Here is a 20,186-nt window from a genome sequence, read left to right as displayed (position 1 = left end):
GTGGGAACCCGATGGCCGTGGTGAGCAAGCAGGTGAACATGGAGCTGGCCAAGATTAAGCAGAAATGCCCCCTGTATGAGGCCAACGGGCAAGCTGTAAGTCTGACGGCAGCCCCGGGCGGTCGTGGGAAAAATCGCGGAGCCAGCCTTACCCTCACTCTTGGCATTGGGTGGGTTGGACTCAGTCAAGGGCCCTAAGCAGCGGGATGCCGGGCCCGGAGGGCTTGGTGGGGTAATAAGACTTGCAGCGCTGAGACTGGGCCCTTTCTCTACCCCGGGACTGGCCACTGGCTTCCGGGAGAGACTGCTTTCTCCCAGCTTGGGGATGGCCCCCGGGCCAGCCCATGGGCCGTGCCAGCTGCCCTTGGCCAGAGTTGGACTCCCCCACCTATCCTTCTAAGGCCAAGCTCCCCTGAGGTGGCTGGCCTTAACGGGCATTTGCCTGCCTGGCCACTGGAACCCCCCCAGCTGAGGGGCAGGACTGTACTGCCCATTAGGGTGGGTCGGGTCAGACTTTACAGTTTAGACTGTCCCCCGCCCTTGCCTCCCTCACGCACTTGCTGCTGGGGATCCCAGCCCCACAGTCCCCTGCCGGCCTCATGGGAGCAGAGGCTTGGGTGAGGCCGGCGGGGGGCCCAGAATGCCCCTTTCACCTGCTCTTTTGGATGGGGCTGGTCCCTGGGGGGCAGCCACTACCAGGAGAAGCCACAACCGGGATGTGGGCCGGGACTGACTGCAAGCTCAGTCGGACCCAAACAGAACTGGGGGAGGGATCGCAGCCCGGTCAGTTCCCAGCCGTCCCTCTCCGAGCTTCGAGCCGCCCCTGGCCTTCGTTACCCTTCCGAGCTGGGGAAGCTGCCCACCAGTCAGTCTGTAGCGGGGCGGGGGTTGAGGGAGGGATGGGGGGGTGATCATCACTGTCAGTTTTCCTGCAGGTGCTTGGCCCACAGGTCTGCCCTCCTCCCTCCACCCTCCTCCCCTAACCCTCCTCCCTGCACCCCCTGCCCTGTGCCCTCCTCTCTCTGCCCTGCTCCCTCCTCTCAGCTCTTCTTCCTCTACTTCTCCCTCTGACTTGCTCCCTCTGCCCTCTGCCCTCCTCCATCCTCCTTCCTCTCTCCGTCCCGTCTCTCCTCCCCACCCCTACTCTCATCCTTTAATGGTGCCTTGCCCAAAGGAGAAGGGGCAAGAGACGCTGGTTGGGAGTCCAGAGGGGGCAAACCCCTGCCCCAGTGGAAAAGTTGAACAGGTGTGGCCTAGGTCCCTGGGTGGAGGCAGGGGGTTGTCTAGATGATGTTTAGGGAGACTTTTCAGCCCTTGGATCGATTGAGCAGCCTGGAGCCCTTCAAAGAGGCCCTCACTGGAGCTCTCTTGTGCTGAAAGGCAGTGGCTGAGGTAGTCAGGAAGTTAGCTCGAGAAGCTTGCCCCTGCTTCTTCCTCTTCCTGCCTGCCCCGAGGTGGGGGCTGGAGTGGCAGCGGGCCCCTCAGTGCCCGCGGGGAGAGCGCCCCAGCCAAGCCGAACCTCGTGGGTGGCCCACGTTGGCCGGATACCTCGGGGAAGCTGCGGACCAAGCAGATGGCTATTTTTGGCCAAGCCTTGTTCCTCCCATCCCCTGGGCTCCGATGAACGCCTTGGGATTTCATGAGGCCCTGCTCGTACAGCCTGACCTCGCGGTAGCTTCCAGGAGTGCCGAGGGGGCACCCGGGGCCCCGAGCTGGGGGGACTGGGTCGGGGACCCTCTCTTGACTTCCCAGCCTGAGGGCTTCCCCACGCCACAGAGGTCGTTTCTGACGGGGGCTGCCCGCATCACCTGGCGGGCTCTGGCCAGTCTGTGGGTGATCGTGTCCGGCCGTGGTCAGGTGTGTGGCAGGGAGGGGATCTGCCTTGTCCCTTGTCTGCGGGAGAGCTCGGTGGAGCCCTGTCACGCCGTGAGCGGGACCTAGCGTGTTTTCCGGTGTCCTTGGGGCAGCCCGGGGTCACGGAGGGGGAGAGACAGCCTGGGACCTGGACGATTCTCCACCGTTGTTGGAGACCCGAGACCTGTCAACGCCTCCCGTGTTCTGCCTTTGCCTCCCTTCCCCCCAACGCCTCCGCTCTCCCGCCACCCAGCCCCACAGCACCTCAGACCTCCTGTGTGGCTCGCTCCTGGGGTTCGGTTTTTAGAGGGGGAATCACCACGTCTGCTTCCAACCGCAGTCCAAAGCTGCGGCCGTGTTGGGGCACCCCACCTCGAAACCCCAAACCTTGGAAGACTCCCGCTTTGCCCTGGTGGGCAGCACCAGTCAGCAGGTATGAATCCTGGGCACACCTGGCCCTCTCCCTCACCTGCCCGTCCCCCTCACCCCCTCCAGACCTCGGGGCCAGCCGCTTTTGGAGTCGGAAGCATCGACTGAACCTCAGCCTGCTGAGGGTTGGGCACTGAACCGAGCGTTTGGGGATGTCCAGTGGGAGCGGGTCACGCGCTCCTGCCCTCGGAGTGCTTCCGATGAAAGTTCAGATGAAAGTCCAGCTAATCCCAGGGACCCCTGAGCACTCGGCCAGGCCTTCGGCATTTCCGATCCTTGACTGCCCCAACCCTCAGCCTCTTCTCTGCAGTACTGGTGAAGGCCTGGGAGTTTAGGGCCTGGGGCGGGGTGGAGGCATCCTGGTCGATCCTGGCTCCCTCCCCCAGGCCAACACCATGGCCCGTCCTGCCTCCGGTAGGCAGAGGAAGCCTATCCACTTCCCCCTGCCCTGGGAGGGAACTGAGCTCTGATACCCACGGACCTCCTTCCCTTTCTCCTTTTCTCCTTACCCCCATTCCTCTCCTTCCTCCCTCCCTCTCTTCCTCCTTCCTTCCTTTTCTTCCTTCCTCCTTCCCTCCCTCCCTCTCGCTCTTCCTCGCCTGTGGCAATCTCCCCCAGGTGATGGACTGTGGGACAGTGACCACTGGGCAAAGATTCTCCATCCTTCTCTCCTTGCAGTAGGAATTCTGAAAGCCCCCAGCCCAGCCAGGGCCACAGCCAAGGACCCCTCCCTGCTCTGTGCTCCTGCCCCTGACCCTGGGAGCAGGCAAGGAGGAGCGCACCAGGGTGAGGCAGCAAAGCCCAGGGCGGGTGGGTTTCCCGGGAGGGAGACCCAGTCTTTCAGTCTCCCAGATCAGAGGCCCGCAAGCAGATTTGTGGGGAGCGGGTGCCTTTCGGGTTCCTTAGTTCAAGCGGTGGATCCCCAGAAGGTGCCAGGCGTTGTGAGATCCCAGCTAACTCCTCCCGCACGGTGTGAGGGTCGGCCTGGGCGCCGGGGTCCTGGGTGCTGCCGTTCTGCCCGCGGCCCTTCCCTCCCTCGATGGCCGGGCATCCCGGTGCTGCCGTCTCTCCCCACCCCACCCAGCGATGGTCTCCTCCTCTTCGCGCTCTCGTTCCATCCACTCTCACTTGTTTCTGAGCGCCCTCCTCCCCTAACCCTCCTCCCGCCAGCGCTGCCCGGCTCGCCTCGTTCATCTGTGCCCGCTGCCGCCTTGTGCTTGGCATCTGGGCACACCTCTCCCCGGCTGGCAGCCCGCTTGTGGCACGTGTGGCATGTGTCATGCGTGTAGGGGCTGTACGTGTGCTGTGCGAGGGGGTGCGTGGGCCTGACAGCCTGACTGCTGCGGTCCTGGCCAACTGCCCCTGCCCTGGCTGTGCCCGGTATTGACAGTTTGTTTCTCTCTCTGCTGCCATGGTTAAAAGGACGCTGTCAAGGTATTTGCCTTAATCTTTCCCACCATTTTCCTCACTGTCTGACCAACCATTAGTCGCTCGAGACTGCCGTTTCCCTCACAAGGTTCCCCTCCATCGTGCATCCACACTGCTGTGTTGTTGAAAGTGGCGTCTGAGGGTGGGGCGGTGGCCCCGGAGTCCCGCGCATGCCGGCGGGAGGGCTGGGGGGGCACGGGCGGGGGCGTGGGCGGGCAGCAGATCTCCCGGCCTGAGCCCACACATGCGAGGGAGAAAAAAGCAGGATGATTTGGTTTCCTCGACCTTGACAGCGTCCCTTTACATGTTTCTCTGCCCCGGCTCCCCCCATCTCCCCCATGGCTGTGAGCCCTTCCCGGCCTCTGCCTGGGCCTCCCCCGAAGGTCCTTCCCTTCTTCCCTCCTCCCTCCTCCCATCCTTCCTGCTCCCTTTCACCCTCTTCGTCTCTCTACTCTTCCCACGGCTATGAGCCCCTCGTCTCTCTACTCTTCCCACCGCTATGAGCCTGGGGCCTCCTCAATTCTCCCTCTCCCCACCCCCTTCTCTCCTTTTCTCTCCTCCTCCCCTCTTCCCTCCTCCCTCTCCCCTTTTCCCTCCTTCCTTCCCCTTCACCCCTCCCCACTGCTGGGATCCTGAGCCTGGCCTCCGTCTGGGTCTCCCTGGACTGTCCCTTTCTTCCTCCTCCCCCCTTCCTTTCCCTTTTTCCTCCTCCTCCTTTCCTTTCCCTCCCTCCTGCTGGGAGCCTGTGTCTGGGCTGACCGGGGACTGTCCGAGTCCCCATCCCTTCCCCCATCCGCAGGGTAGTGTCTCCCTGCCTGCCACCCCCCCATGCTCCGAGCTGGGGCCTGCCTTGCCCTTGGCCTCCTGCTCCTCTAGCCACAGGACCGCTGTGGCATCGGCTGAGCCCCCTCCACCAGGTGGTGAGGCGGGTTTAAAGCCACCGATTGGGAATTGGCAGGGGGAGGTGATTCTGCCGGGACACAGGTGGGCACGGGCCCCAGAGAGGCATGCCGAGATCGGCCCTTGGCTCCCACTGAGACTTTCTCTGGGAAAAAGGCTCCGCAAAGACTCTGGAAGAGATGCCCACGGTCCCCAGAGGAGGGTCCCAGCGAAATCCGTCAGTCAGTAGTATCTATTGTGTTCAGAGCCTACTGTGTGCCAGGCTCCCCCTGTTTGAGAAGCACTGTACTGGGGGCCTTCTGGGTGCAGAGCACTGTACTGGGTTTCTCCTGCAGCACAGCAGTGTCCTGGGGACCTCCTGGAGCAGAGAACTGTACTGGGGACTTTCTGGAGCCAGAGCATTGTACCGGGGGCCTCCTGGAGCAGAACACTGTACTGGGGACCTCATGACTGCTGAGTACTGTAGTAGGCTCTGGGAGAGAACCGCAGTGTTAGTAGATCCCTGCCCTCAGCAAATGATCTAGCGGGAGGCAGACACACAATAAGGTGAAGAAGGGACATGAAGAAGAAGGAAAGGCGGTTTGTGCCCGGACGCCACCTGCGGAAAACCTCAGGGCCTCCTGGTTGTCTCCCCGGGGTGGGTGGGGAGACCAGTGGGATCACGTCCTCTCTGGACCGGGCCCACCCAGGGTGCCCCGGAGCCGCTGAAATCACTCAGCTGCCCCGGCCCCCACCCCGCCCCCTGTCACTCGTTCTCAGGGAGACCCAGGAAGGGGTCTCCAACCACGCCCAGCTCCAGGCTCCCCTTTCCCACTGGGGACCCAAGGGGCCACGTCGGCACGGCCCCGGCGCGGGGAGTGGGCGGGGGGAGAGCAAGGGGAAGACCTTATAGAGAAGGGGTCGTCCCATCCCCAGGCCCATCCACTCTCCGCTGGCTCTAGGCGGGCCCAGGGCCAGTACCTTTCCCTAGTGGCTGAGAGGGAGCCAGGCTGGAGCCGGGGCCCAGGCCCCACCGGGCTGCCACGCCGGCCCCAGCGCCGTGCCCCCCACCCGAGGGCTCCAGCGCAGCTCTAGCCTCGCTGCCCTCTGGGGTCCCACGGGTGGGATCAGAGGGACACCTGCATTTCACACCCCTCACTGGCTGGCCCGGTCACCGCGCCCCCACCTCCTGAAAAAGCAAGGAATCCTTCTCCCGCCCCCTCCCCGACCTGGTGGGGCCACGGGGCTCGTTGCTGTCCGCGGACCTCTCCCTGCCGAGCCCCGAGCCACCGCCGTCTGGGTTGCAGGTGCCGAAGGAGAAGGACGAGATGGTCGAGCAGGAGTTCAACCGGCTGCTGGAAGCCACATCCTACCTCAGCCACCAGCTGGACTTCAACGTCCTCAACAACAAGCCCGTGTCCCTGGGCCAGGCCCTGGAGGTGGTCATACAGTAGGTTCCTCACCTTTCTTCTCCCCGCCCTCCTCTCCACCCTCTGCTCTCCCTCCCCGCCCCCACTTTACGCATCTGAGGGGGCCGGTTTCGCCGGCCGAGGCGCCCGGGCCGGTTGCTCTTTGTGAGTAGAGTTTGCTGCTCTCGGGTCACGGGGGCCTGTGAGGTTAGCCGGTCCGCCCCCAAGCTCCCCGTTTGGGGCTGCCGGTCGGCCCGCAGGAGGCTGGGTTGTGCTACCATGAGGTTCCGCTCTGTGGCTGTAGATTGCAGGAGAAACACGTGAAGGATGAGCAGATTGAACATTGGAAGAAGATCGTGAAGACCCAGGAGGAGCTGAAAGAGCTTCTCAACAAGGTGAAACTGTGGGTCATTCAATAGTATTTATTGAGCGCTTACTATGTGCAGGGCACTGTACTAAGCGCTTGGAATGAACAAGTCGGCAACAGATAGAGACAGTCCCTGCCGTTTGACGGGCTTACAGTCTAATCGGGTCGAGCTGGCTGGCGGGCAGGGGGTCCTATTCGCTGTGTCCCTGCTTAGCGGGAAGCTTCAGGAGCTGGGCAGTGGGGCAGGGACCGGACAGACCGATGACGGTGGTATTCCTTAAGCACTTGCTATGTGGCAAGCACTGTTTTGAGCGCTAGGGTAGATACGAGGTCGTCAGGTTGTCCCAGGTGGGGCTCTCGATTTTCATTCCTATTTGACAGACGAGGTAACTGAGGCAGAGAGAAGTGAAGTGACTTGCCCGAAGTCACACAGCTGATAAGTGGCAGAGCCGGGATCGGAACCCTCCACCTCTGACTCCCAAGCCCGGGCTCTTTCCACTAGGCCCCGCTGCTTCTCTAGACTGTGAGGTGGTGGGGTCAGAGCACGGGGGATGGCCAGGCAGTGAGGGGCGGCGGGCGGGATCGGGCAGGCAGTGAGGCGGCAGGGTCGGTGGTTCCCACAGATGGTGAATCTGAAAGAGAAGATCAGGGAGCTCCACCAGCAGTACAAGGAGGCCTCGGAGGTGAAGCCCCCCCGCGACATCACGGCCGAGTTCCTGGTGAAGAGCAAACACCGAGACCTGACCGCCCTCTGCAAGGTAGGTGCTGGCGCCCGCCCGGGGACCCGGGAGTCCGCGGGGGCAGGACCGAGGGGCCCCGGCGACGGGGTTGACCACGTCGGTTCCCTCCGCCGCCCTTACCCCGACCGCCTCTCCCGAACCTCAGCCCCATCCTCGCCAGCGGGCGGACCGGGCTTCTTCCTCTCTTCCTGTACGGTCCCCCCTGGGAGGTGCTTCCCCGACTGGCGGAGGGCGCCCGCCGGGGCTCCCGAGCCCCAGACATCCCAGCCGCTCCGGCGCATCCCGACGCGCGGCTTGTCCCGTCCCCGGGTGGCATGTGCGGTTGGCTTGTCTCGGAGCAGGAGTACGACGAGCTGGCGGAGACCCAGGCCAAGCTGGAAGAGAAGCTCCAGGAACTGGAGGCCAACCCCCCGAGGTCAGCGCCACCCTCGCATTGGATACGATGATTGCTGGAATTGGTCGACTACTTTAACTAGGGGCCGAGCCCTCCCACCAGGCTGGCGCCGCTGCCGCTGCCTGCCTGCCTGCCTGCCTGCCTGGTGGGGAGATGGTCCTTCTGCCGCTTGTTGTTTATGGTTGTTGAACAAGAAAATGAGCTACTCGGTCGGCTTCGGCACCGGCGTTACTTGTTTAGTTTGTGTTTCCGTTGCCTGTCATTTTTTTTTTTTTTTGCTTTTACTTCTTTTTTTCATGGTATTTATAAAGTCCTGCCGTGCCCAGAGCGCTGGGGTAGGTACAGGCATATCAGGTTGGACACAGTCCACGTCCCACGTGGCACTCAGTCTTAATTCCCACGGTACAGCTGTGAATGAGGCCCAGAGTAGCTAAGTGACTTGCCCAAGGTCACAGAGCAGACAAATGGTGGACCTGGTATTAGAACCCAGGTCCTCTGACTCCCAGGCCCGCGCTCCATCCACTAGGCCATGCTACTTCTCCCATTCTCGGCTTTGAAAGAGTTGGAATTGCCACCCGGGTGTAAATTCTGACGCTGCCACCATTGGGGCTGTGAGACTTTTTCAGAGTGACTGAGAAATCCCGAGAGCTCTGCGGGATTTCCTCTGACTCGTTTCCCGTTAGAGTGGAAGATCTCTGTGGCGGGGGAATGAGTCATCTGGGCACTCGATCGGTGTTGCCACCCCAGTCGGGGTCGGTGGGGTAGGGTGCCGGCCTCAACGGGGGACATGGGCCGTGGAGGGCAAGAGTGGTCGGGGGTGGAGGGCAGCCCGTTCCCGGGGTCGGTGGGAGCCACGCCAATGGCCGGGCTTGTCTCGCAGCGACGTGTACCTGTCGTCACGGGACCGACAGATCCTCGACTGGCACTTTGCCAACCTGGAGTTCGCCAACGCCACTCCCCTGTCGACACTGTCACTGAAGCACTGGGACCAGGTGAGCTCCCGGGGGCCCGCCGACAAGCCGGCCCCGGGGTGGGGCGGAGGGAGGCTTCGGTTGGGTCCCGGGGGCGCGTGTGGCCGGGGTTCGGTGGCGGCGCCCCACGTGTCTGGGGCACGGACCGGGCAGAGCGCTGGTTTCCTGTCCCTTTGAGCCCCTCAGAGGATGGTAACCCTCCCAATCTGCTGGGGGCTGGGTACTGGGGCCGTTTGTGCAGCTGTTCTCCTAGGGGACTTGAGCACGGATCCCCTTCCCCGCCCCAGAACTGGAAACGTAGTGATTTTCCAGGTTGACTCATTGGGTTGCCCGGAAGCCGGAGTGGGTTGGTTGGGCAGAGGCTGGTCCAAGCTTCTTCCCGGGGTGGGGGGAGTCCAGGCAAGGGTCAGATCCCGGATGCTCGGCCCTCCTGCTGCCCCAGAAGGGGTCACCGTCTGCGGGATGGTCCCTCTTGGGGCCCGGAGGTGGGGGAACGGGCCCGGGTCAGTCTCGGACCGGAGGGGCGCCGGGCCTCGTTCCTCCCGTGACGGCGCCTGTGCGGAATCCGGCCCGCCAGGACGACGACTTCGAATTCACGGGCAGCCACCTGACCGTGCGGAACGGCTACTCCTGCGTGCCGGTGGCCCTGGCCGAGGGGCTGGACATCAAGTTGAACACGGCCGTGCGGCAGGTCCGCTACACGGCTTCCGGTCAGTTCTCCTGTCGTGTGCCCTGGCCGCCGGCTGGCGACCTCGGGGAGGGGAGGGCGGTACCCGCCTCCGGGCTCTTCCTCCCAACTGAACGCCCACAGAGGGCTCTCGGCCCCAGGGCTGGCCCCCTGGGGTCTCGGTGTGGGAGGCCACGGGCCCGAGGCACCCGGCCCCCCCCCGCTCCTCAGCCGGAGGCTCCCCCCAAGCCCGGGCCCGCTGTCCCCGCAGGATGCGAGGTCATCGCCGTCAATACGCGTTCCACCAGCCAGACCTTCATCTACAAGTGTGACGCGGTGCTGTGCACCCTGCCCCTGGGCGTGCTGAAGCAGCAGCCGCCGGCCGTGCAGTTCGTGCCCCCGCTACCCGAGTGGAAGACCTCGGCCGTCCAGAGGATGGGCTTCGGTAACCTCAACAAGGTGGGGGCGCCGGCTGGTTGGCCTCGGGCTCGGCCTCGGGCGCTCGGCTGGTTGGGGCGGGGTGGGGGGCGGGCCCGGGGGCGGCACCGCTGGAGCGGCCCGGCTCCGTCCCCTCCCCCCCAGGTGGTACTGTGCTTCGACCGCGTGTTCTGGGACCCCAGCGTCAATCTGTTCGGCCACGTGGGCAGCACCACGGCCAGCCGGGGGGAGCTCTTCCTCTTCTGGAACCTGTACAAAGGTAACCCTGCCTGGTCGCCCCGCTCCCGTCCGGGCCGGCGGCCGGCTGTGGGCAGACTGGGGTGGGTCGGCGAGGGGGACGCACGGAAGAGTGAAGTGGAGGCTTGAGGCAGGGGATTGGCCAGGTGAGGATTGAGTAGGAGGTAAGGGTTGGGCAAGAGGGAAGATGAGGGAATGGAGCCCCCAACCTTAAGCTCCTCGCTTTCCGGCATGCCCCGCTTGCCTTCCCTCCTGCTCCCCCACCTTCCTCCCCACCTCCCTCCCGCCAATCCCCCAGACCCATCTAGTGGGATCCACGCCTGCTCCCCCAGTAAATTCGGACCTCACCCGCCTCTCCAGACAGCCCTCCGATAACCGCTCTGGGGAGCCAGGGGCAGGGGTGAGGCCGGACCCACGGCTGTCGTCCCCGGGCTCCCGCCGGACGTGAGCCGGAGCAGGGCGGGAGCGAAACGGCCACCCCGCGTGGCCGACCCGGCCGTGGCGACGGGGGCCGGGGGCGGGGAGGTGCAGGCGGCTCCGGTCTCTTCCCACAGCACCGATCCTCCTGGCCTTGGTGGCCGGGGAAGCCGCGGGCATCATGGAGAACATCAGCGACGACGTCATCGTCGGTCGCTGCCTGGCCATCCTCAAGGGCATCTTTGGCAGCAGCGCCGTGCCCCAGGTGACGTGCGGCGGGCGGAGGGGTCCGGGAGAGGCGGCCGGCGGAGGGGGCGGGCGGCGCTCCCTCCTCAAACCCCCGTGACGGCCCCTCCTCGCAGCCCAAGGAGACGGTGGTGTCGCGCTGGCGGGCCGACCCCTGGGCCCGGGGATCCTACTCCTACGTGGCCGCGGGCTCCTCGGGGAACGACTACGACCTGATGGCCCAGCCCATCACGCCAGGACCCGCCATCCCCGGGGCCCCCCAGGTGAGAGCGTATCCCCCGTCCAGGGTCCGGAGGCCGGGGACGTTAGGGGTGGGCCCGGGGGGAGGCGGCGCCGGGGCTCCGGGCTCCCACCCGCCCTTTCATCCCCCTTCCCTCCCGCTCCTTCCGTGTCCCCCCAGCCCATCCCCCGCCTGTTCTTCGCCGGAGAGCACACGATCCGTAACTACCCGGCCACCGTGCACGGGGCGCTGCTGAGCGGGCTGAGGGAGGCCGGCCGCATCGCCGACCAGTTCCTCGGCGCCATGTACACCCTCCCGCGCCAGCAGTCGGCCGGGGCCCCCGCCCAGCAGTCTCCCAGCCTGTGAGCACGGCCGGCGCGGGGCGGAGACGTCCCCCCACGGGGGGCCGAGGCGGGCGGCCGGAGGGCCGGGACGGCCGGGAGGGGAGGGGGCGGGCCGGGTCCCCGGCGACGGGAAGCGGGAGGCCCGGCCCCGGTCCGTTTGCCCGGGGTCGGCGGAAGGAGTCGCGAAGGTCGGCGTCGTTTGGTGTGATGATGTTTTTCTACGCTTGGAAAAGTAAAGGTTCCTATGAAAGCCTGGGCCTGTTTCCTTGCCCCGGAGCAGGGTGGAGCGGGCTGGGCTCGGGGGTGGGGGGAAGGAACTGCCGTTCCCCTTCACCCGGCACCTAGGCCGTCGTCCTGCAGTCATCCTCGTCCTGGCCTCCCGCCGCCGCCCGGGAGACTGGACCGTCATCTGCCAGGAGCCCCGTCTGGGCTGTCAGAACCTCGCTTCTGCAAGATTTCCACCCCCCCTCCCGGGACTGGGTCGGGCCTTCCTCCTCCGCTGCCTGGCTGCGCCGCCTCCCACGCCCTCGCCCGAGGGACCCACGCTCACAAACGCACACGGCACGTACAAATTAGAGCGCTTTATTGGTTACATACTGTGTGTGCCGTCGAGCAGGTCGGCACCGGGGCCGGAGGGGACATGCAGATGTACGGGTTTCACCTCAACATGCGGCCACGGCACCCTCGCGGTCCGGTCTGAGTCCAGCTCGCCACCGCTCCCGGCCTCCTGGCGATGTGCGTGGAGGGAGGGAGGAAGGGTGGGAGGGCGGATCCGCGGGCTAGAGCCTCTCCGTCCGTTGCTTCTCGCTCCGGCAGAGCCGCGGCCGCCGGTGGCCGGGGGGCTGGAGCGGGAGAGTGAGTCCGGTTGCCTGCCTGGAGCTTGAGGACGGGACCCGGTCACCCCTTCCCGCCCACCCGACTTTAACAATACAAAAAAATATATTTTATTCTTTTAAAAATACATTCCATACAGTTGGGGCAGAGCGCTGCCCGGCGAGGGGCGGCCGTGCCCAGGGGTAGGGAAGCGGTGACCCTCCGGCCCATCCTCCCCCTCCGAGCAGCTGTGCCATTTGGTCACTTTCTCACTAGCCCGGGGGCAGGGGATGCGGTCACGGGGGGGGGGGGGGGGGGGGGGGGGGGGGGGGGGGACGGCGGGACAGGAGGGGCTCTGGTTGGACATGGTGGAAGAGCCGAGGCTTCCCCCAGACCCAGCCGGCCCCTCCCCTGGCACCTGAGTCAGAGGGGGACCGAAACATCATGCAGCAACACATCTTAACTTTTAAATTTCCGGCTCCCCCGGGGCGGGCCCCCATCCGGATCCGAGCCAGGCCCCGCGGAGAGGGTGAGCTTTAAAAGAAAAAGCCGTATCCCGCTCTCCGAGTGTGCAAGGTAGGCGAGGCGGAGCCACCGCAAACCCTCCCCCGCCTTCCAGTCCGCCCCCACCGCACGTCACGGGGCCTGGCGGGAGGTCTCCCCGCGCCGGCCTCTGCGACTTCACCTGCAACGGCAGCGGCGGTCTCTCCTGGGAGAGCCCAGGGCCCTGAAGGTCCCCTGAGGGGCCAGACGAAAGGCCGGGGGGGGGGGAGGAAAGAGGGGGGAGCGAGAAGGCGGGGGTTGGGGCGTTGCGCACCAGTGTCAGCTCCCGGCCAGGGGGATCCCCGGGGGTGCCCTAAGGCCTGCGGGCGGCCGGGGAGGGAACGGGAGAGCGCAGGGGGCAGGGGCAGGGGCAGGCCTACCCCTGAATAAGAGTTCATCCTCCGGTCCTCAGGCAGCGCCCCGGGCGCAGAATGCCGCCGCCTCCTTTTCCCCCTGCATTTGGCCCCGCCATACGGGAGGGCGGGGGCGGGTGGCCCGGGCCGCATCTGGTGGAAACGGCGCCACGCCCAGCCCCGTCACCGCTCCTCTCCGGGCGACGGCAAAGGATGCGGGCGGGGTGGGGTGGGGGACTAGGGCAGCCCGGCCCTCGGTCCGGCCGCGGCGGCGGCGACAGCCGGGGTGGGGTTGGGGCGGTCCGGGCTGAGGATGGACCGAGCGGGCGGCAGCTGCAGGAGCAGGAGGGAAGCGGGGCTGGGGAAGAGGAGGGGGCGTCTGGGAGATGAGCCAAGCAGAGCGGGAACAGGCCTGCAAGACAGACAACGGCCACGTTGGGTCGGGACGGGGGTGGGGGTGGGGGTGGGGAGCCGGGAGGCTGGGAGGGAGAGGCGGCGTTCGTCCTCTCCATCGCTCATCTCCGTCCGCTCCTCTCGGGGCCGGCACACGGGTCGACCCGTCTCCGCCGTCGGCGAGCTCGACCGAAAGCCCGGATCTTCGTCTCCCTCGTCGCCGACGGTTTGGCGCCGGGCACCGGCAGCGGGCGGGGTGCCCTACGGGGCGACTGCCGCGGGTAGGGCACCGAGCCGCGCCCGACGGGAGCGGAGCGGCGAGACGGGTCCGAGGGGAACGGCCACGGAATTCCTCCCCCGAGGGCCGGGGGGGTGGCACTGACGCAGCGGCATTTGGCTGGGGGGACTCCTGCGGACTGGGCGCGGGATGAGGGAAAGGATCAGTCCTGTGCTCGAGGAGCTTCCGCTCTAACGGGGGAGATGGGCGGACGCAAGTCGCCTCACAGAGTGGCTCGAAGGCGGAAGCGGAGGTGCCCGTGCCAAAAGCCAAGGTCCCCGGCTCCCTACGTGAGCCTGTCAAAAACGCCACCCGGGCACCTATGCGGACGGGAGGATCCGGGAGAGGGCACGTAGCCAGCCCAGCGCCCCGCCCAGCAGCCCAGCCCGGCGGAGGCCCCCGGGACAACTGGCCCTCGCGGCTGAGTGACGGCTGCCTGGGCGAGTCCCTCGCCGGTCAGGCGCCCCCGCCGCCCCCGGGCACGTCTCGCCCCTCCCGTCGAGGTCGTCCCAGGTCTAGGGACGGAGCGGCTGTGGGGGCACAGCGGACGGGAGGCCGACCGAGCCTCCCCCGTACCCCGGCCCCGGGCAGCCCTAGCTCGGGATTGGGGGGGGGGGGAACCTGGGGGAAGGGAGGCTGGGCCGGAGCGTGGAACGGAGTGGAGCGTCTCACCCCGGTCGGCTCAGTTGTCTTCGGGCCGACGCCTGGGCGGCCGCGCTCGCTCCTGGCCCCGCCCGGCCACGGGCTCCGGCGCCGGCTCAGAGTTGTTGCAGGACGGCTTCTGGGCGGGGGGCTCCGGCCGCTCCGCAGAGCGGTGCCTCCTCCGCCGGGGGCCGGGGATTCCGTCTCCACCTTCCTCCTGTGTCAACGAGACCAGAAGGGGAAGCCGTTCAGGACCGGGAGGAAAGCCCGGCACGGGTGATCCCCTTCCCCGTCCCCCTCCCAGGCACGTTGGCAGACCCCCTAGCCCCCAGGCGCCAGTGATGGAGGAGGGGGGCGGGAGGGGATCCGCGTCTGTTTCCCTCGACGCGGGCTTCAGCGTAGAACTGGAGTCGGCCCGGTTGCGTCTCCTTTGGACGGCGGAAGGGACCGGCCCCGGCCTGCCCCACCCGGCCACAGCTGTGGGGTCACGCCTCTCTCCTCTCTGCTGAGCCCTGGCCCGCCGAGACCGCTCCCGAACTGCGGGCCACTCGGGCCCAAGCTAGAGAACCCTTTGAGCCCAGCGCGTTTCCCCTCTCCTTCCGAGGAGAGGGACGCTGATCGAGTCCCGGCCCCACCGGCTGCAGGGCTCGGCCCCGTCCGCCCCCCCGCTCGTCCGCGGGGACGCTCGGAGACTCGGCCTCGGCGGCCGGGAAACGGACGATCGATCACCCGAGTGGACAGAAACCTGCCACTCGGACGCCGCCGGGAGGCCTGGCAGAGCAAGCAAGGCTCAGCCAGCTGGCACCGGAGTCAGGCTGAGCCTCGCCAGGCGCACGGCTAAAGCGTGGCTCCGGGTCTACCCTCTGCTTTCCCGGTGCCGGCCAGCCCGGCCAGCTGGCTCTGCCGGCTCCCCCGCCTCTCCGGCACCTGCCTGGCCCCAGCGGGCCTCACCGGCCTGCGGCCGGAGATCGGGCCACCGCTGCTAGGGCTGCAGCCTTCCCGGGCCCGCCCCACCCCCGGCCCGGTCGGAACTCCGGGGTCACAGCTGGGGAGGAAGCAGCCACCGGGAAGAGAGGACGGGACAAGGATCGGGCCTGAACCGGTGACGATCTCGTACCTGCCGCGGCGCTTAGGACGGCGCTGGGCCCAGAGTAAGCACTTAACAGATCCCACAGTTCTCATCCCCCGGGGGTGGGAGAGAAAGCAGATCACGGGGGCAGAAAGACACGGGTGGGGGGAAGCACGCAAAAGTGAGAACCCACTAGACCCCCAGCCCTATGCCAGCAGTGGCGGAGGGCAAAGAGGGCCGGCGGGGCCTAACCAACAGAGCCCCGGGCAGCGAGTCGGGGGACCGGGGTTCCAATCCCGCCTGCCCCCGCCCTGCTGGGTGACCCTTTTTTTATGGTGCCTGTTAAGCGCTTACTGTGTGTCAAACACCGCTCTGTGCACTGGGGTGGACAGAAGTGAATCTGTTTGGGCACAGTACCTATCCCGCCTGGGGCTCCCAGTCTCAACGAGAGGAAGGACAGGAGAACTGAGGTGCGGGAAAGTTAAGTGACAGCTCGCATTTGTCACAGCCGGGATTAAAACCTAAATCCTCTGACTTCCAGGCCTACGCGCTTTCTGCTGGGCCACGCTGTTTCTCCCGAGGCAAGCTGCGTACCCTCTCGGGGTCTCGGTGTAGAGCCACCACTGTAAAATGGGGATGAGATTCCCCCACTCTCCCTGCCTCTTAGAGTGAGCCCCAGTGCTTAGCACAATTCTTGGCACCTGATAAAGGCTTAATAAATACTATTATTGGGCGGAAAAGGCACAGGAGAGGACATGGCAGACTTCCCACTAGGCCGACGCTACAGACCGGAATTGGCCCCGGGGCACAGCCCCCGTGGATTGACCTTGTATCTACCGTGGCAGCTGGAACAGTGCTGGGCACACAGTACGCGCTTGACAGACCCCACAATTATTATCATTTACTTCCGCCCAGGGGATCTTGACCCACTGAGTCTCCCGTGGGACTCTCCCGTCCTCCCCGCAACCCCCAACTCCAGCCAGAGGAAGGGCGTGGGGGAAGAGGCAGAAGGTGGGCGGATAGACAGAGGGTGACGCGGGCGCGAAGAGGGCTCACCTGTGCTGGCGGGCGGCTCCAGGCAGCCGCAGGGGTGCCGTCCGAGGGCCCGGGGCGGCCGGATGGCAGCTCGGACGCCGTGAGGCTGCTGTGGGCCCTGCGGGGGGAGACCTCGAGGGCCTCCCAGGGGCTCTCGGGCCCGGCCCGCTCCAGGTCGAAGCCGTCCGCGGTCGCCCGCTGGGTTCCCGGGGAGCCGACGTCCCACTTGGACTTCCAGGCGCTCCTGACGGTCACGTGGCGGCCGCCGTCCGCCGGGCCGGCTTCTGGGGACGGCTGGTGGCCCTTCCACCTGATCGTCTCCGCGGGGGGCTGGCCGCCCCCGCCCTCGGGAGCCGAGTCGGAAGGCCTGAGGGTGAAACTGCTCCGGGAGACGACGGTTTCGGGCCTGGGCCGCGGGGAGGCGTCTCCGGGCCTCTCGGCCTCGGACAGCTGCAGCGTGAGGTCCGTCTTGTGGATGGAGATCTCGACGGGGGTGTGGACCTGGCCGGCGGCGGGGGACGGCTCAGCCGGGGCCACGCGGATGTTGCTGGTGGACGTGTGCCGTTCCCGGGGGCCTTCGCCGCCGCCGTCGGACGGGTAGATGGTTATGCTGCTGGTCACCTTGCCGGCCCCGGGCCTTGGCCCGGCCCGCGGCTTCTCGAGCGGCCCGTCAGCCGCGCCGCTGCCCATCACCTCCTTGACGTCCTTCTCCACGATGACGGGCTGTATGTGGCCCCGAGACCACAGAGCCTCACGGGGGCTGTAGGGCCTCCGGGCCTTTCCGGGGGCGTCGGGACCCTCTGGAGGGCCGGGGGGAACCCTGGCGGGCCTGGCCACCACGGTCTCCGCCTCAGGGTCCCGGTCGCCGTCGGGCAGGGCGGCGGCCCGCGCGGCCCCTCGGGACCGCCCCGGGGCCCGGGCGCCGGGCTTTTTAGAGTCAGATTCGGGAGTGACCGTGGTGGTCACCAACGTGGCCGTGACCAGCAGCGCCGTGTCCTCCTCGGCATCGGGCTTCTCCCGACTGCCCGGCCTGCTGACCCTGCAGCGCAGTGTCTGATGCGGGCCGCCGCCGCCCCCGCAGTCCGCTCCGGTTGCCGTGGATGGCCCTCCTGCCTCCTTCCCGGGAGGGGGCCCTTCCGGGGACTCGCCCTCCTGGCCCCGGGAGTTTGGGAGCGACCCGGGGTCGGACTCCGGGCCGTGGCCGGACCGCCTGCCCTTGGGCGCCGGGCCTTCGGAGGGCGGCCCTCCAGTCGGAGCCGGCGTCACGGGGGCCGGGGAGCCGCCTCTGCTGCCGCCGAGCTCCAGGGCCGGGCCCGGGGCGGCTCGATGGGCCGCGTGGCTCCTAGGCAGCGGGGGTTCGGGGGACGGGCCCAGCGCCTCCACCCGGGTGGCCCGAACGACCCTGGGGAGGGCATCTGCCGCGGCCATCCTGCCGGGCCTCTCCTCGGGCGCGAGGTCGCCGAATACCCGCGCGGCCTTCTCCGCCCGCCCCTTGAGGCCACCCTCGGGCCCCGGCTTGGTCGGGCCGCGCCAGGCCCTGTGCTCGTGGGCGGCCGGTGGGTAGCGGCTGAGTACGGACGGCTGCTCTCGGGCCTTCTTCCCTTCGCTCTGGGCCGGAACGGGCGGATGGGGGCCCGCCCCTGGCCCCGAACCCGGCCGCTCCTCGGCCCTCCCAGGGTCCGGGCCCTTGGCGGCCCTGCGTCCGGTGGCGCCGGGGCCGGGGCGGGCGCCTTGCGAAGGGGGTTGTTCGCCGTGCGGGGCCGGCTCCTTGGGGCGAGGCCTCTCCCTCTTGGGCTGCGGGGACAGCTCCGGGGCCTTGGTCCTGGGGGGCGGGGGCTCGGCGGCCGGGCCCCGCCCCTTGGCGCGCTCCGGCCTCCCTCGGCCAGCCGGGAAGGGGTCGTCGCCGCCGCCGCCCGCCTCCCCGTTCTCCAGCTCCCTCCGGTTCTGCACCTGCAGCTTGATCTCCTCCAACTGCCCGGCCAGGAGCCTGTTGCGGTTCTGCTCGCTGAGGAAGCTGTCATGGAGGTCGTTGTTCTTGGTCCTCATCTTCTTCAGCTCCTCCTCCAGGGCCTCGTAACGCTTGAGCTGTGCCGTCAGCCTCTCCACCTCCTGGCGCAGGGCCTGGACCTTGTTGTCCTCCTGGTTGCGGTTCTTGTCGTTCTCCGTCTGGTTCCTGGTCTCGTTCTCCACCTGCTTGAGGTAGTCGGCCAGGGCGCCCTTCCTCCGGGCCTCCTTGGACGGGGGCGTCAGGCCGTCCTCGATCCTCAGCTCGCCCCTCTCCCGGAGGCCGGAGGCGATCCTGTGCTTCAGCTCCAGCTTCCGGGTGAGCTCCTCGATCCGCCGCGCGTTCTCCTTCTCCTTCTCGCTGAAGAGCCGGCGCTCGCTGACGAAGCCCAGGGTCAGGGCCTTGAGCCTGTCCAGCTCGGCGGCCAGGCTGCGCTCGGTCCGGCCCAGCCGGTCCTCCGAGGCCTCCAGCTCCCTGACTTTGAGGCGCAGGGCCTCCAGCTCCGCGGTGATCTTCTTGGTCAGGTTGCGCTCCTCGTGCAGGCTCAGGCACAGCTGGGTGCAGTCGTTCTTGCTCCGGCCAAAGGCCTCCTCCAGCTTCTCCAGCTGGGCCATGCGCCGCTGGAGACGCTCCATCTCGCTCCGCAGCCCGCGGCTCTGGCCCTCCTCCTCCTCCAGCTTGGCCTTGAGCAGCTGGCACAGGCCCTCGGCCCTCTGGAGTTCCTCGTCCTTGCCCTCGATCCTCAGCACCCTCTTGCGCAGGGCCTCCACCTCGGCCAGCAGGCCCGAGTTGCTGCCCTCCGCCTGGGTCACCTTGTCCTGCAGCTCCAGCAGCTCCTCCTCCGCCTTCTGCAGGTTCTTGGTGGCCTCCTCCAACTCGTCCAGGCGGCGCCCCAGGCTCTGCACCTTGAAGCGCAGGTGGCGGCTGGTGGCCGCATCCTTGTACCCCGACGCCACCTCGGCCATCTCGGCCCGGGGGGCTCTGGGCTCCCGCCCCTCCTCCTCCCTCCTCCTCGGTCTGGCTCGGCGGGGACGGGGTTAGGTCGCCCTCTTTCCCCTCGGGACCGCTATTCTGGGTTGCTCTGGGGGCCGGAGACCGTTCTCCACCTGCGGGGACAGACAGACGGGGAAGGAGAGGACATGCTTCCGTTAGACGGTCTTCTGGGATTCTCCTAGTTTCCCCCAGAAACCTCCGACCGCCGGCCCGGCCCCTCCCCGCAGCTCCATCCGGGCGAGCCGAACCCAGGCTCCCTGATGGGCGCAGACCCGCCCCAAAGCCCTCGGTAGCCCACTGTGGCTGGCGGGGAGCGAGCGGCTGCAGGTCCCGCGTGGGACGCGGCCCGCTGGCGGGCTGGTTAGAACGTGGCTGCCAGGCATTTCCAACAGGGACTGCGGGGCCCTCCCCACCCTTCTCCTCAGTCACAGGAGACCTCTGCCCTTTCCCAGCATTCCTCTTCACCGTCACTGCCCTGGAAGACATTGGCCCCGCCATCTCCCGATCCCGGGCTCCTCCACCCGGGGCCCGGCCAGGGTGACCATGGAAAGGCCAGACCGCTCTACCCCTTTCAGACTGTTGGGCCGGTGGTTGGGGGCTTCCCAGCCCGGAGCACTCCACCCCAGGGCTCAGCGGGGTGGCCGTCTGGGCAGGACAATGTGCAGGTGCCGGTGCCTCCTGGCCCCATCCACCCCACCAAGCCCCAGTTTCCCTGAAATGCTGCCCCTCCGCTGCCAGGAAGGAGAGGCCAGAGGGCCAGGCTCCGAGTTAGGAGGCCCTCACCCTGCCCCCCAGCAGGTGTCGGGCAAGCGGGCGGGGAGGCGGTAGCGGCCTCTGGGGCCAAGGGACAGAAGGCCACCGTCCCGGTCCGCTCGGTGGGGGTAGGTGGGAGGGTGACCTCATCGGTGCCCTCGACTCCACCCTCGCCCCCTCCGGCAGTGGCTGGCTCCACCCCCCACCCACCTCCTCTCCAGGCACAGGATCTTGGCTGCCCACTCTCTCCCGCCCCCACCCCACGCCGGAA

At 67.4% G+C, this 20,186-nt stretch overlaps 2 protein-coding genes across 5 annotated transcripts in view; one reads left to right on the top strand and one right to left on the bottom strand.

The window, feature by feature from the left end:
* KDM1A (lysine demethylase 1A) overlaps positions 1–11,289 on the top strand; it is a 36,785-nt gene extending 25,496 nt beyond the window's left edge. Inside the window, exons 9-21 of one of the 3 annotated variants that reach the window (XM_029081042.1) lie at positions 1–95; positions 3,705–3,716; positions 5,897–6,039; positions 6,303–6,393; positions 6,989–7,123; positions 7,447–7,520; positions 8,380–8,491; positions 9,048–9,180; positions 9,409–9,596; positions 9,720–9,834; positions 10,367–10,494; positions 10,592–10,738; positions 10,876–11,289. In XM_029081042.1, coding sequence (XP_028936875.1) covers positions 1–95; positions 3,705–3,716; positions 5,897–6,039; positions 6,303–6,393; positions 6,989–7,123; positions 7,447–7,520; positions 8,380–8,491; positions 9,048–9,180; positions 9,409–9,596; positions 9,720–9,834; positions 10,367–10,494; positions 10,592–10,738; positions 10,876–11,061 — 1,559 coding nt within the window. In that variant the 3' untranslated portion in view covers positions 11,062–11,289. Of the gene's footprint in view, positions 96–2,193; positions 2,287–3,704; positions 3,717–5,896; positions 6,040–6,302; positions 6,394–6,988; positions 7,124–7,446; positions 7,521–8,379; positions 8,492–9,047; positions 9,181–9,408; positions 9,597–9,719; positions 9,835–10,366; positions 10,495–10,591; positions 10,739–10,875 lie in introns of all 3 variants that reach the window. The other 2 variants (XM_029081041.1, XM_029081043.1) reach the window with 2 other exon arrangements.
* Positions 11,290–12,622: 1,333 nt separating this feature from the next.
* LUZP1 (leucine zipper protein 1) lies at positions 12,623–19,272 on the bottom strand. 2 transcript variants are annotated; one of them, XM_029081030.1, is made up of 3 exons: positions 16,186–19,272; positions 14,091–14,277; positions 12,623–13,160 (listed from the first exon to the last, which is right to left on the bottom strand). In XM_029081030.1, exons 1-2 carry the CDS (start codon positions 19,132–19,134, stop codon positions 14,101–14,103), a joined length of 3,126 nt encoding a protein of 1,041 aa, XP_028936863.1. In that variant the 5' UTR covers positions 19,135–19,272; the 3' UTR covers positions 12,623–13,160; positions 14,091–14,100. The 2 variants fall into 2 exon arrangements, with proteins under 2 accessions (XP_028936863.1, XP_028936862.1); XM_029081029.1 differs by having other exon boundaries at positions 12,623–14,277.
* Positions 19,273–20,186: the final 914 nt, after the last annotated feature.

This window comes from Ornithorhynchus anatinus, chromosome 16, assembly GCF_004115215.2.
Source record: "Ornithorhynchus anatinus isolate Pmale09 chromosome 16, mOrnAna1.pri.v4, whole genome shotgun sequence".
Taxonomy (NCBI): Eukaryota; Metazoa; Chordata; class Mammalia; order Monotremata; family Ornithorhynchidae; genus Ornithorhynchus; species Ornithorhynchus anatinus.
Note: the sequence above shows the minus strand (reverse complement) of the source record. Positions and strands in the feature narration are given on the sequence as shown.

What these genes read in the sequence shown, in the direction of transcription:
- LUZP1 (XM_029081029.1), bottom strand. Translation starts at nt 19,134, where the DNA reads ATGGCCGAGGTGGCGTCGGGGTACAAGGATGCGGCCACCAGCCGCCAC. An exon ending in GGAGCCGCCCGCCAGCACAG is followed by an intron (nt 14,278 to 16,185) that starts GTGAGCCCTCTT and finishes TCGTTGACACAG; the next exon opens with GAGGAAGGTGGAGACGGAAT.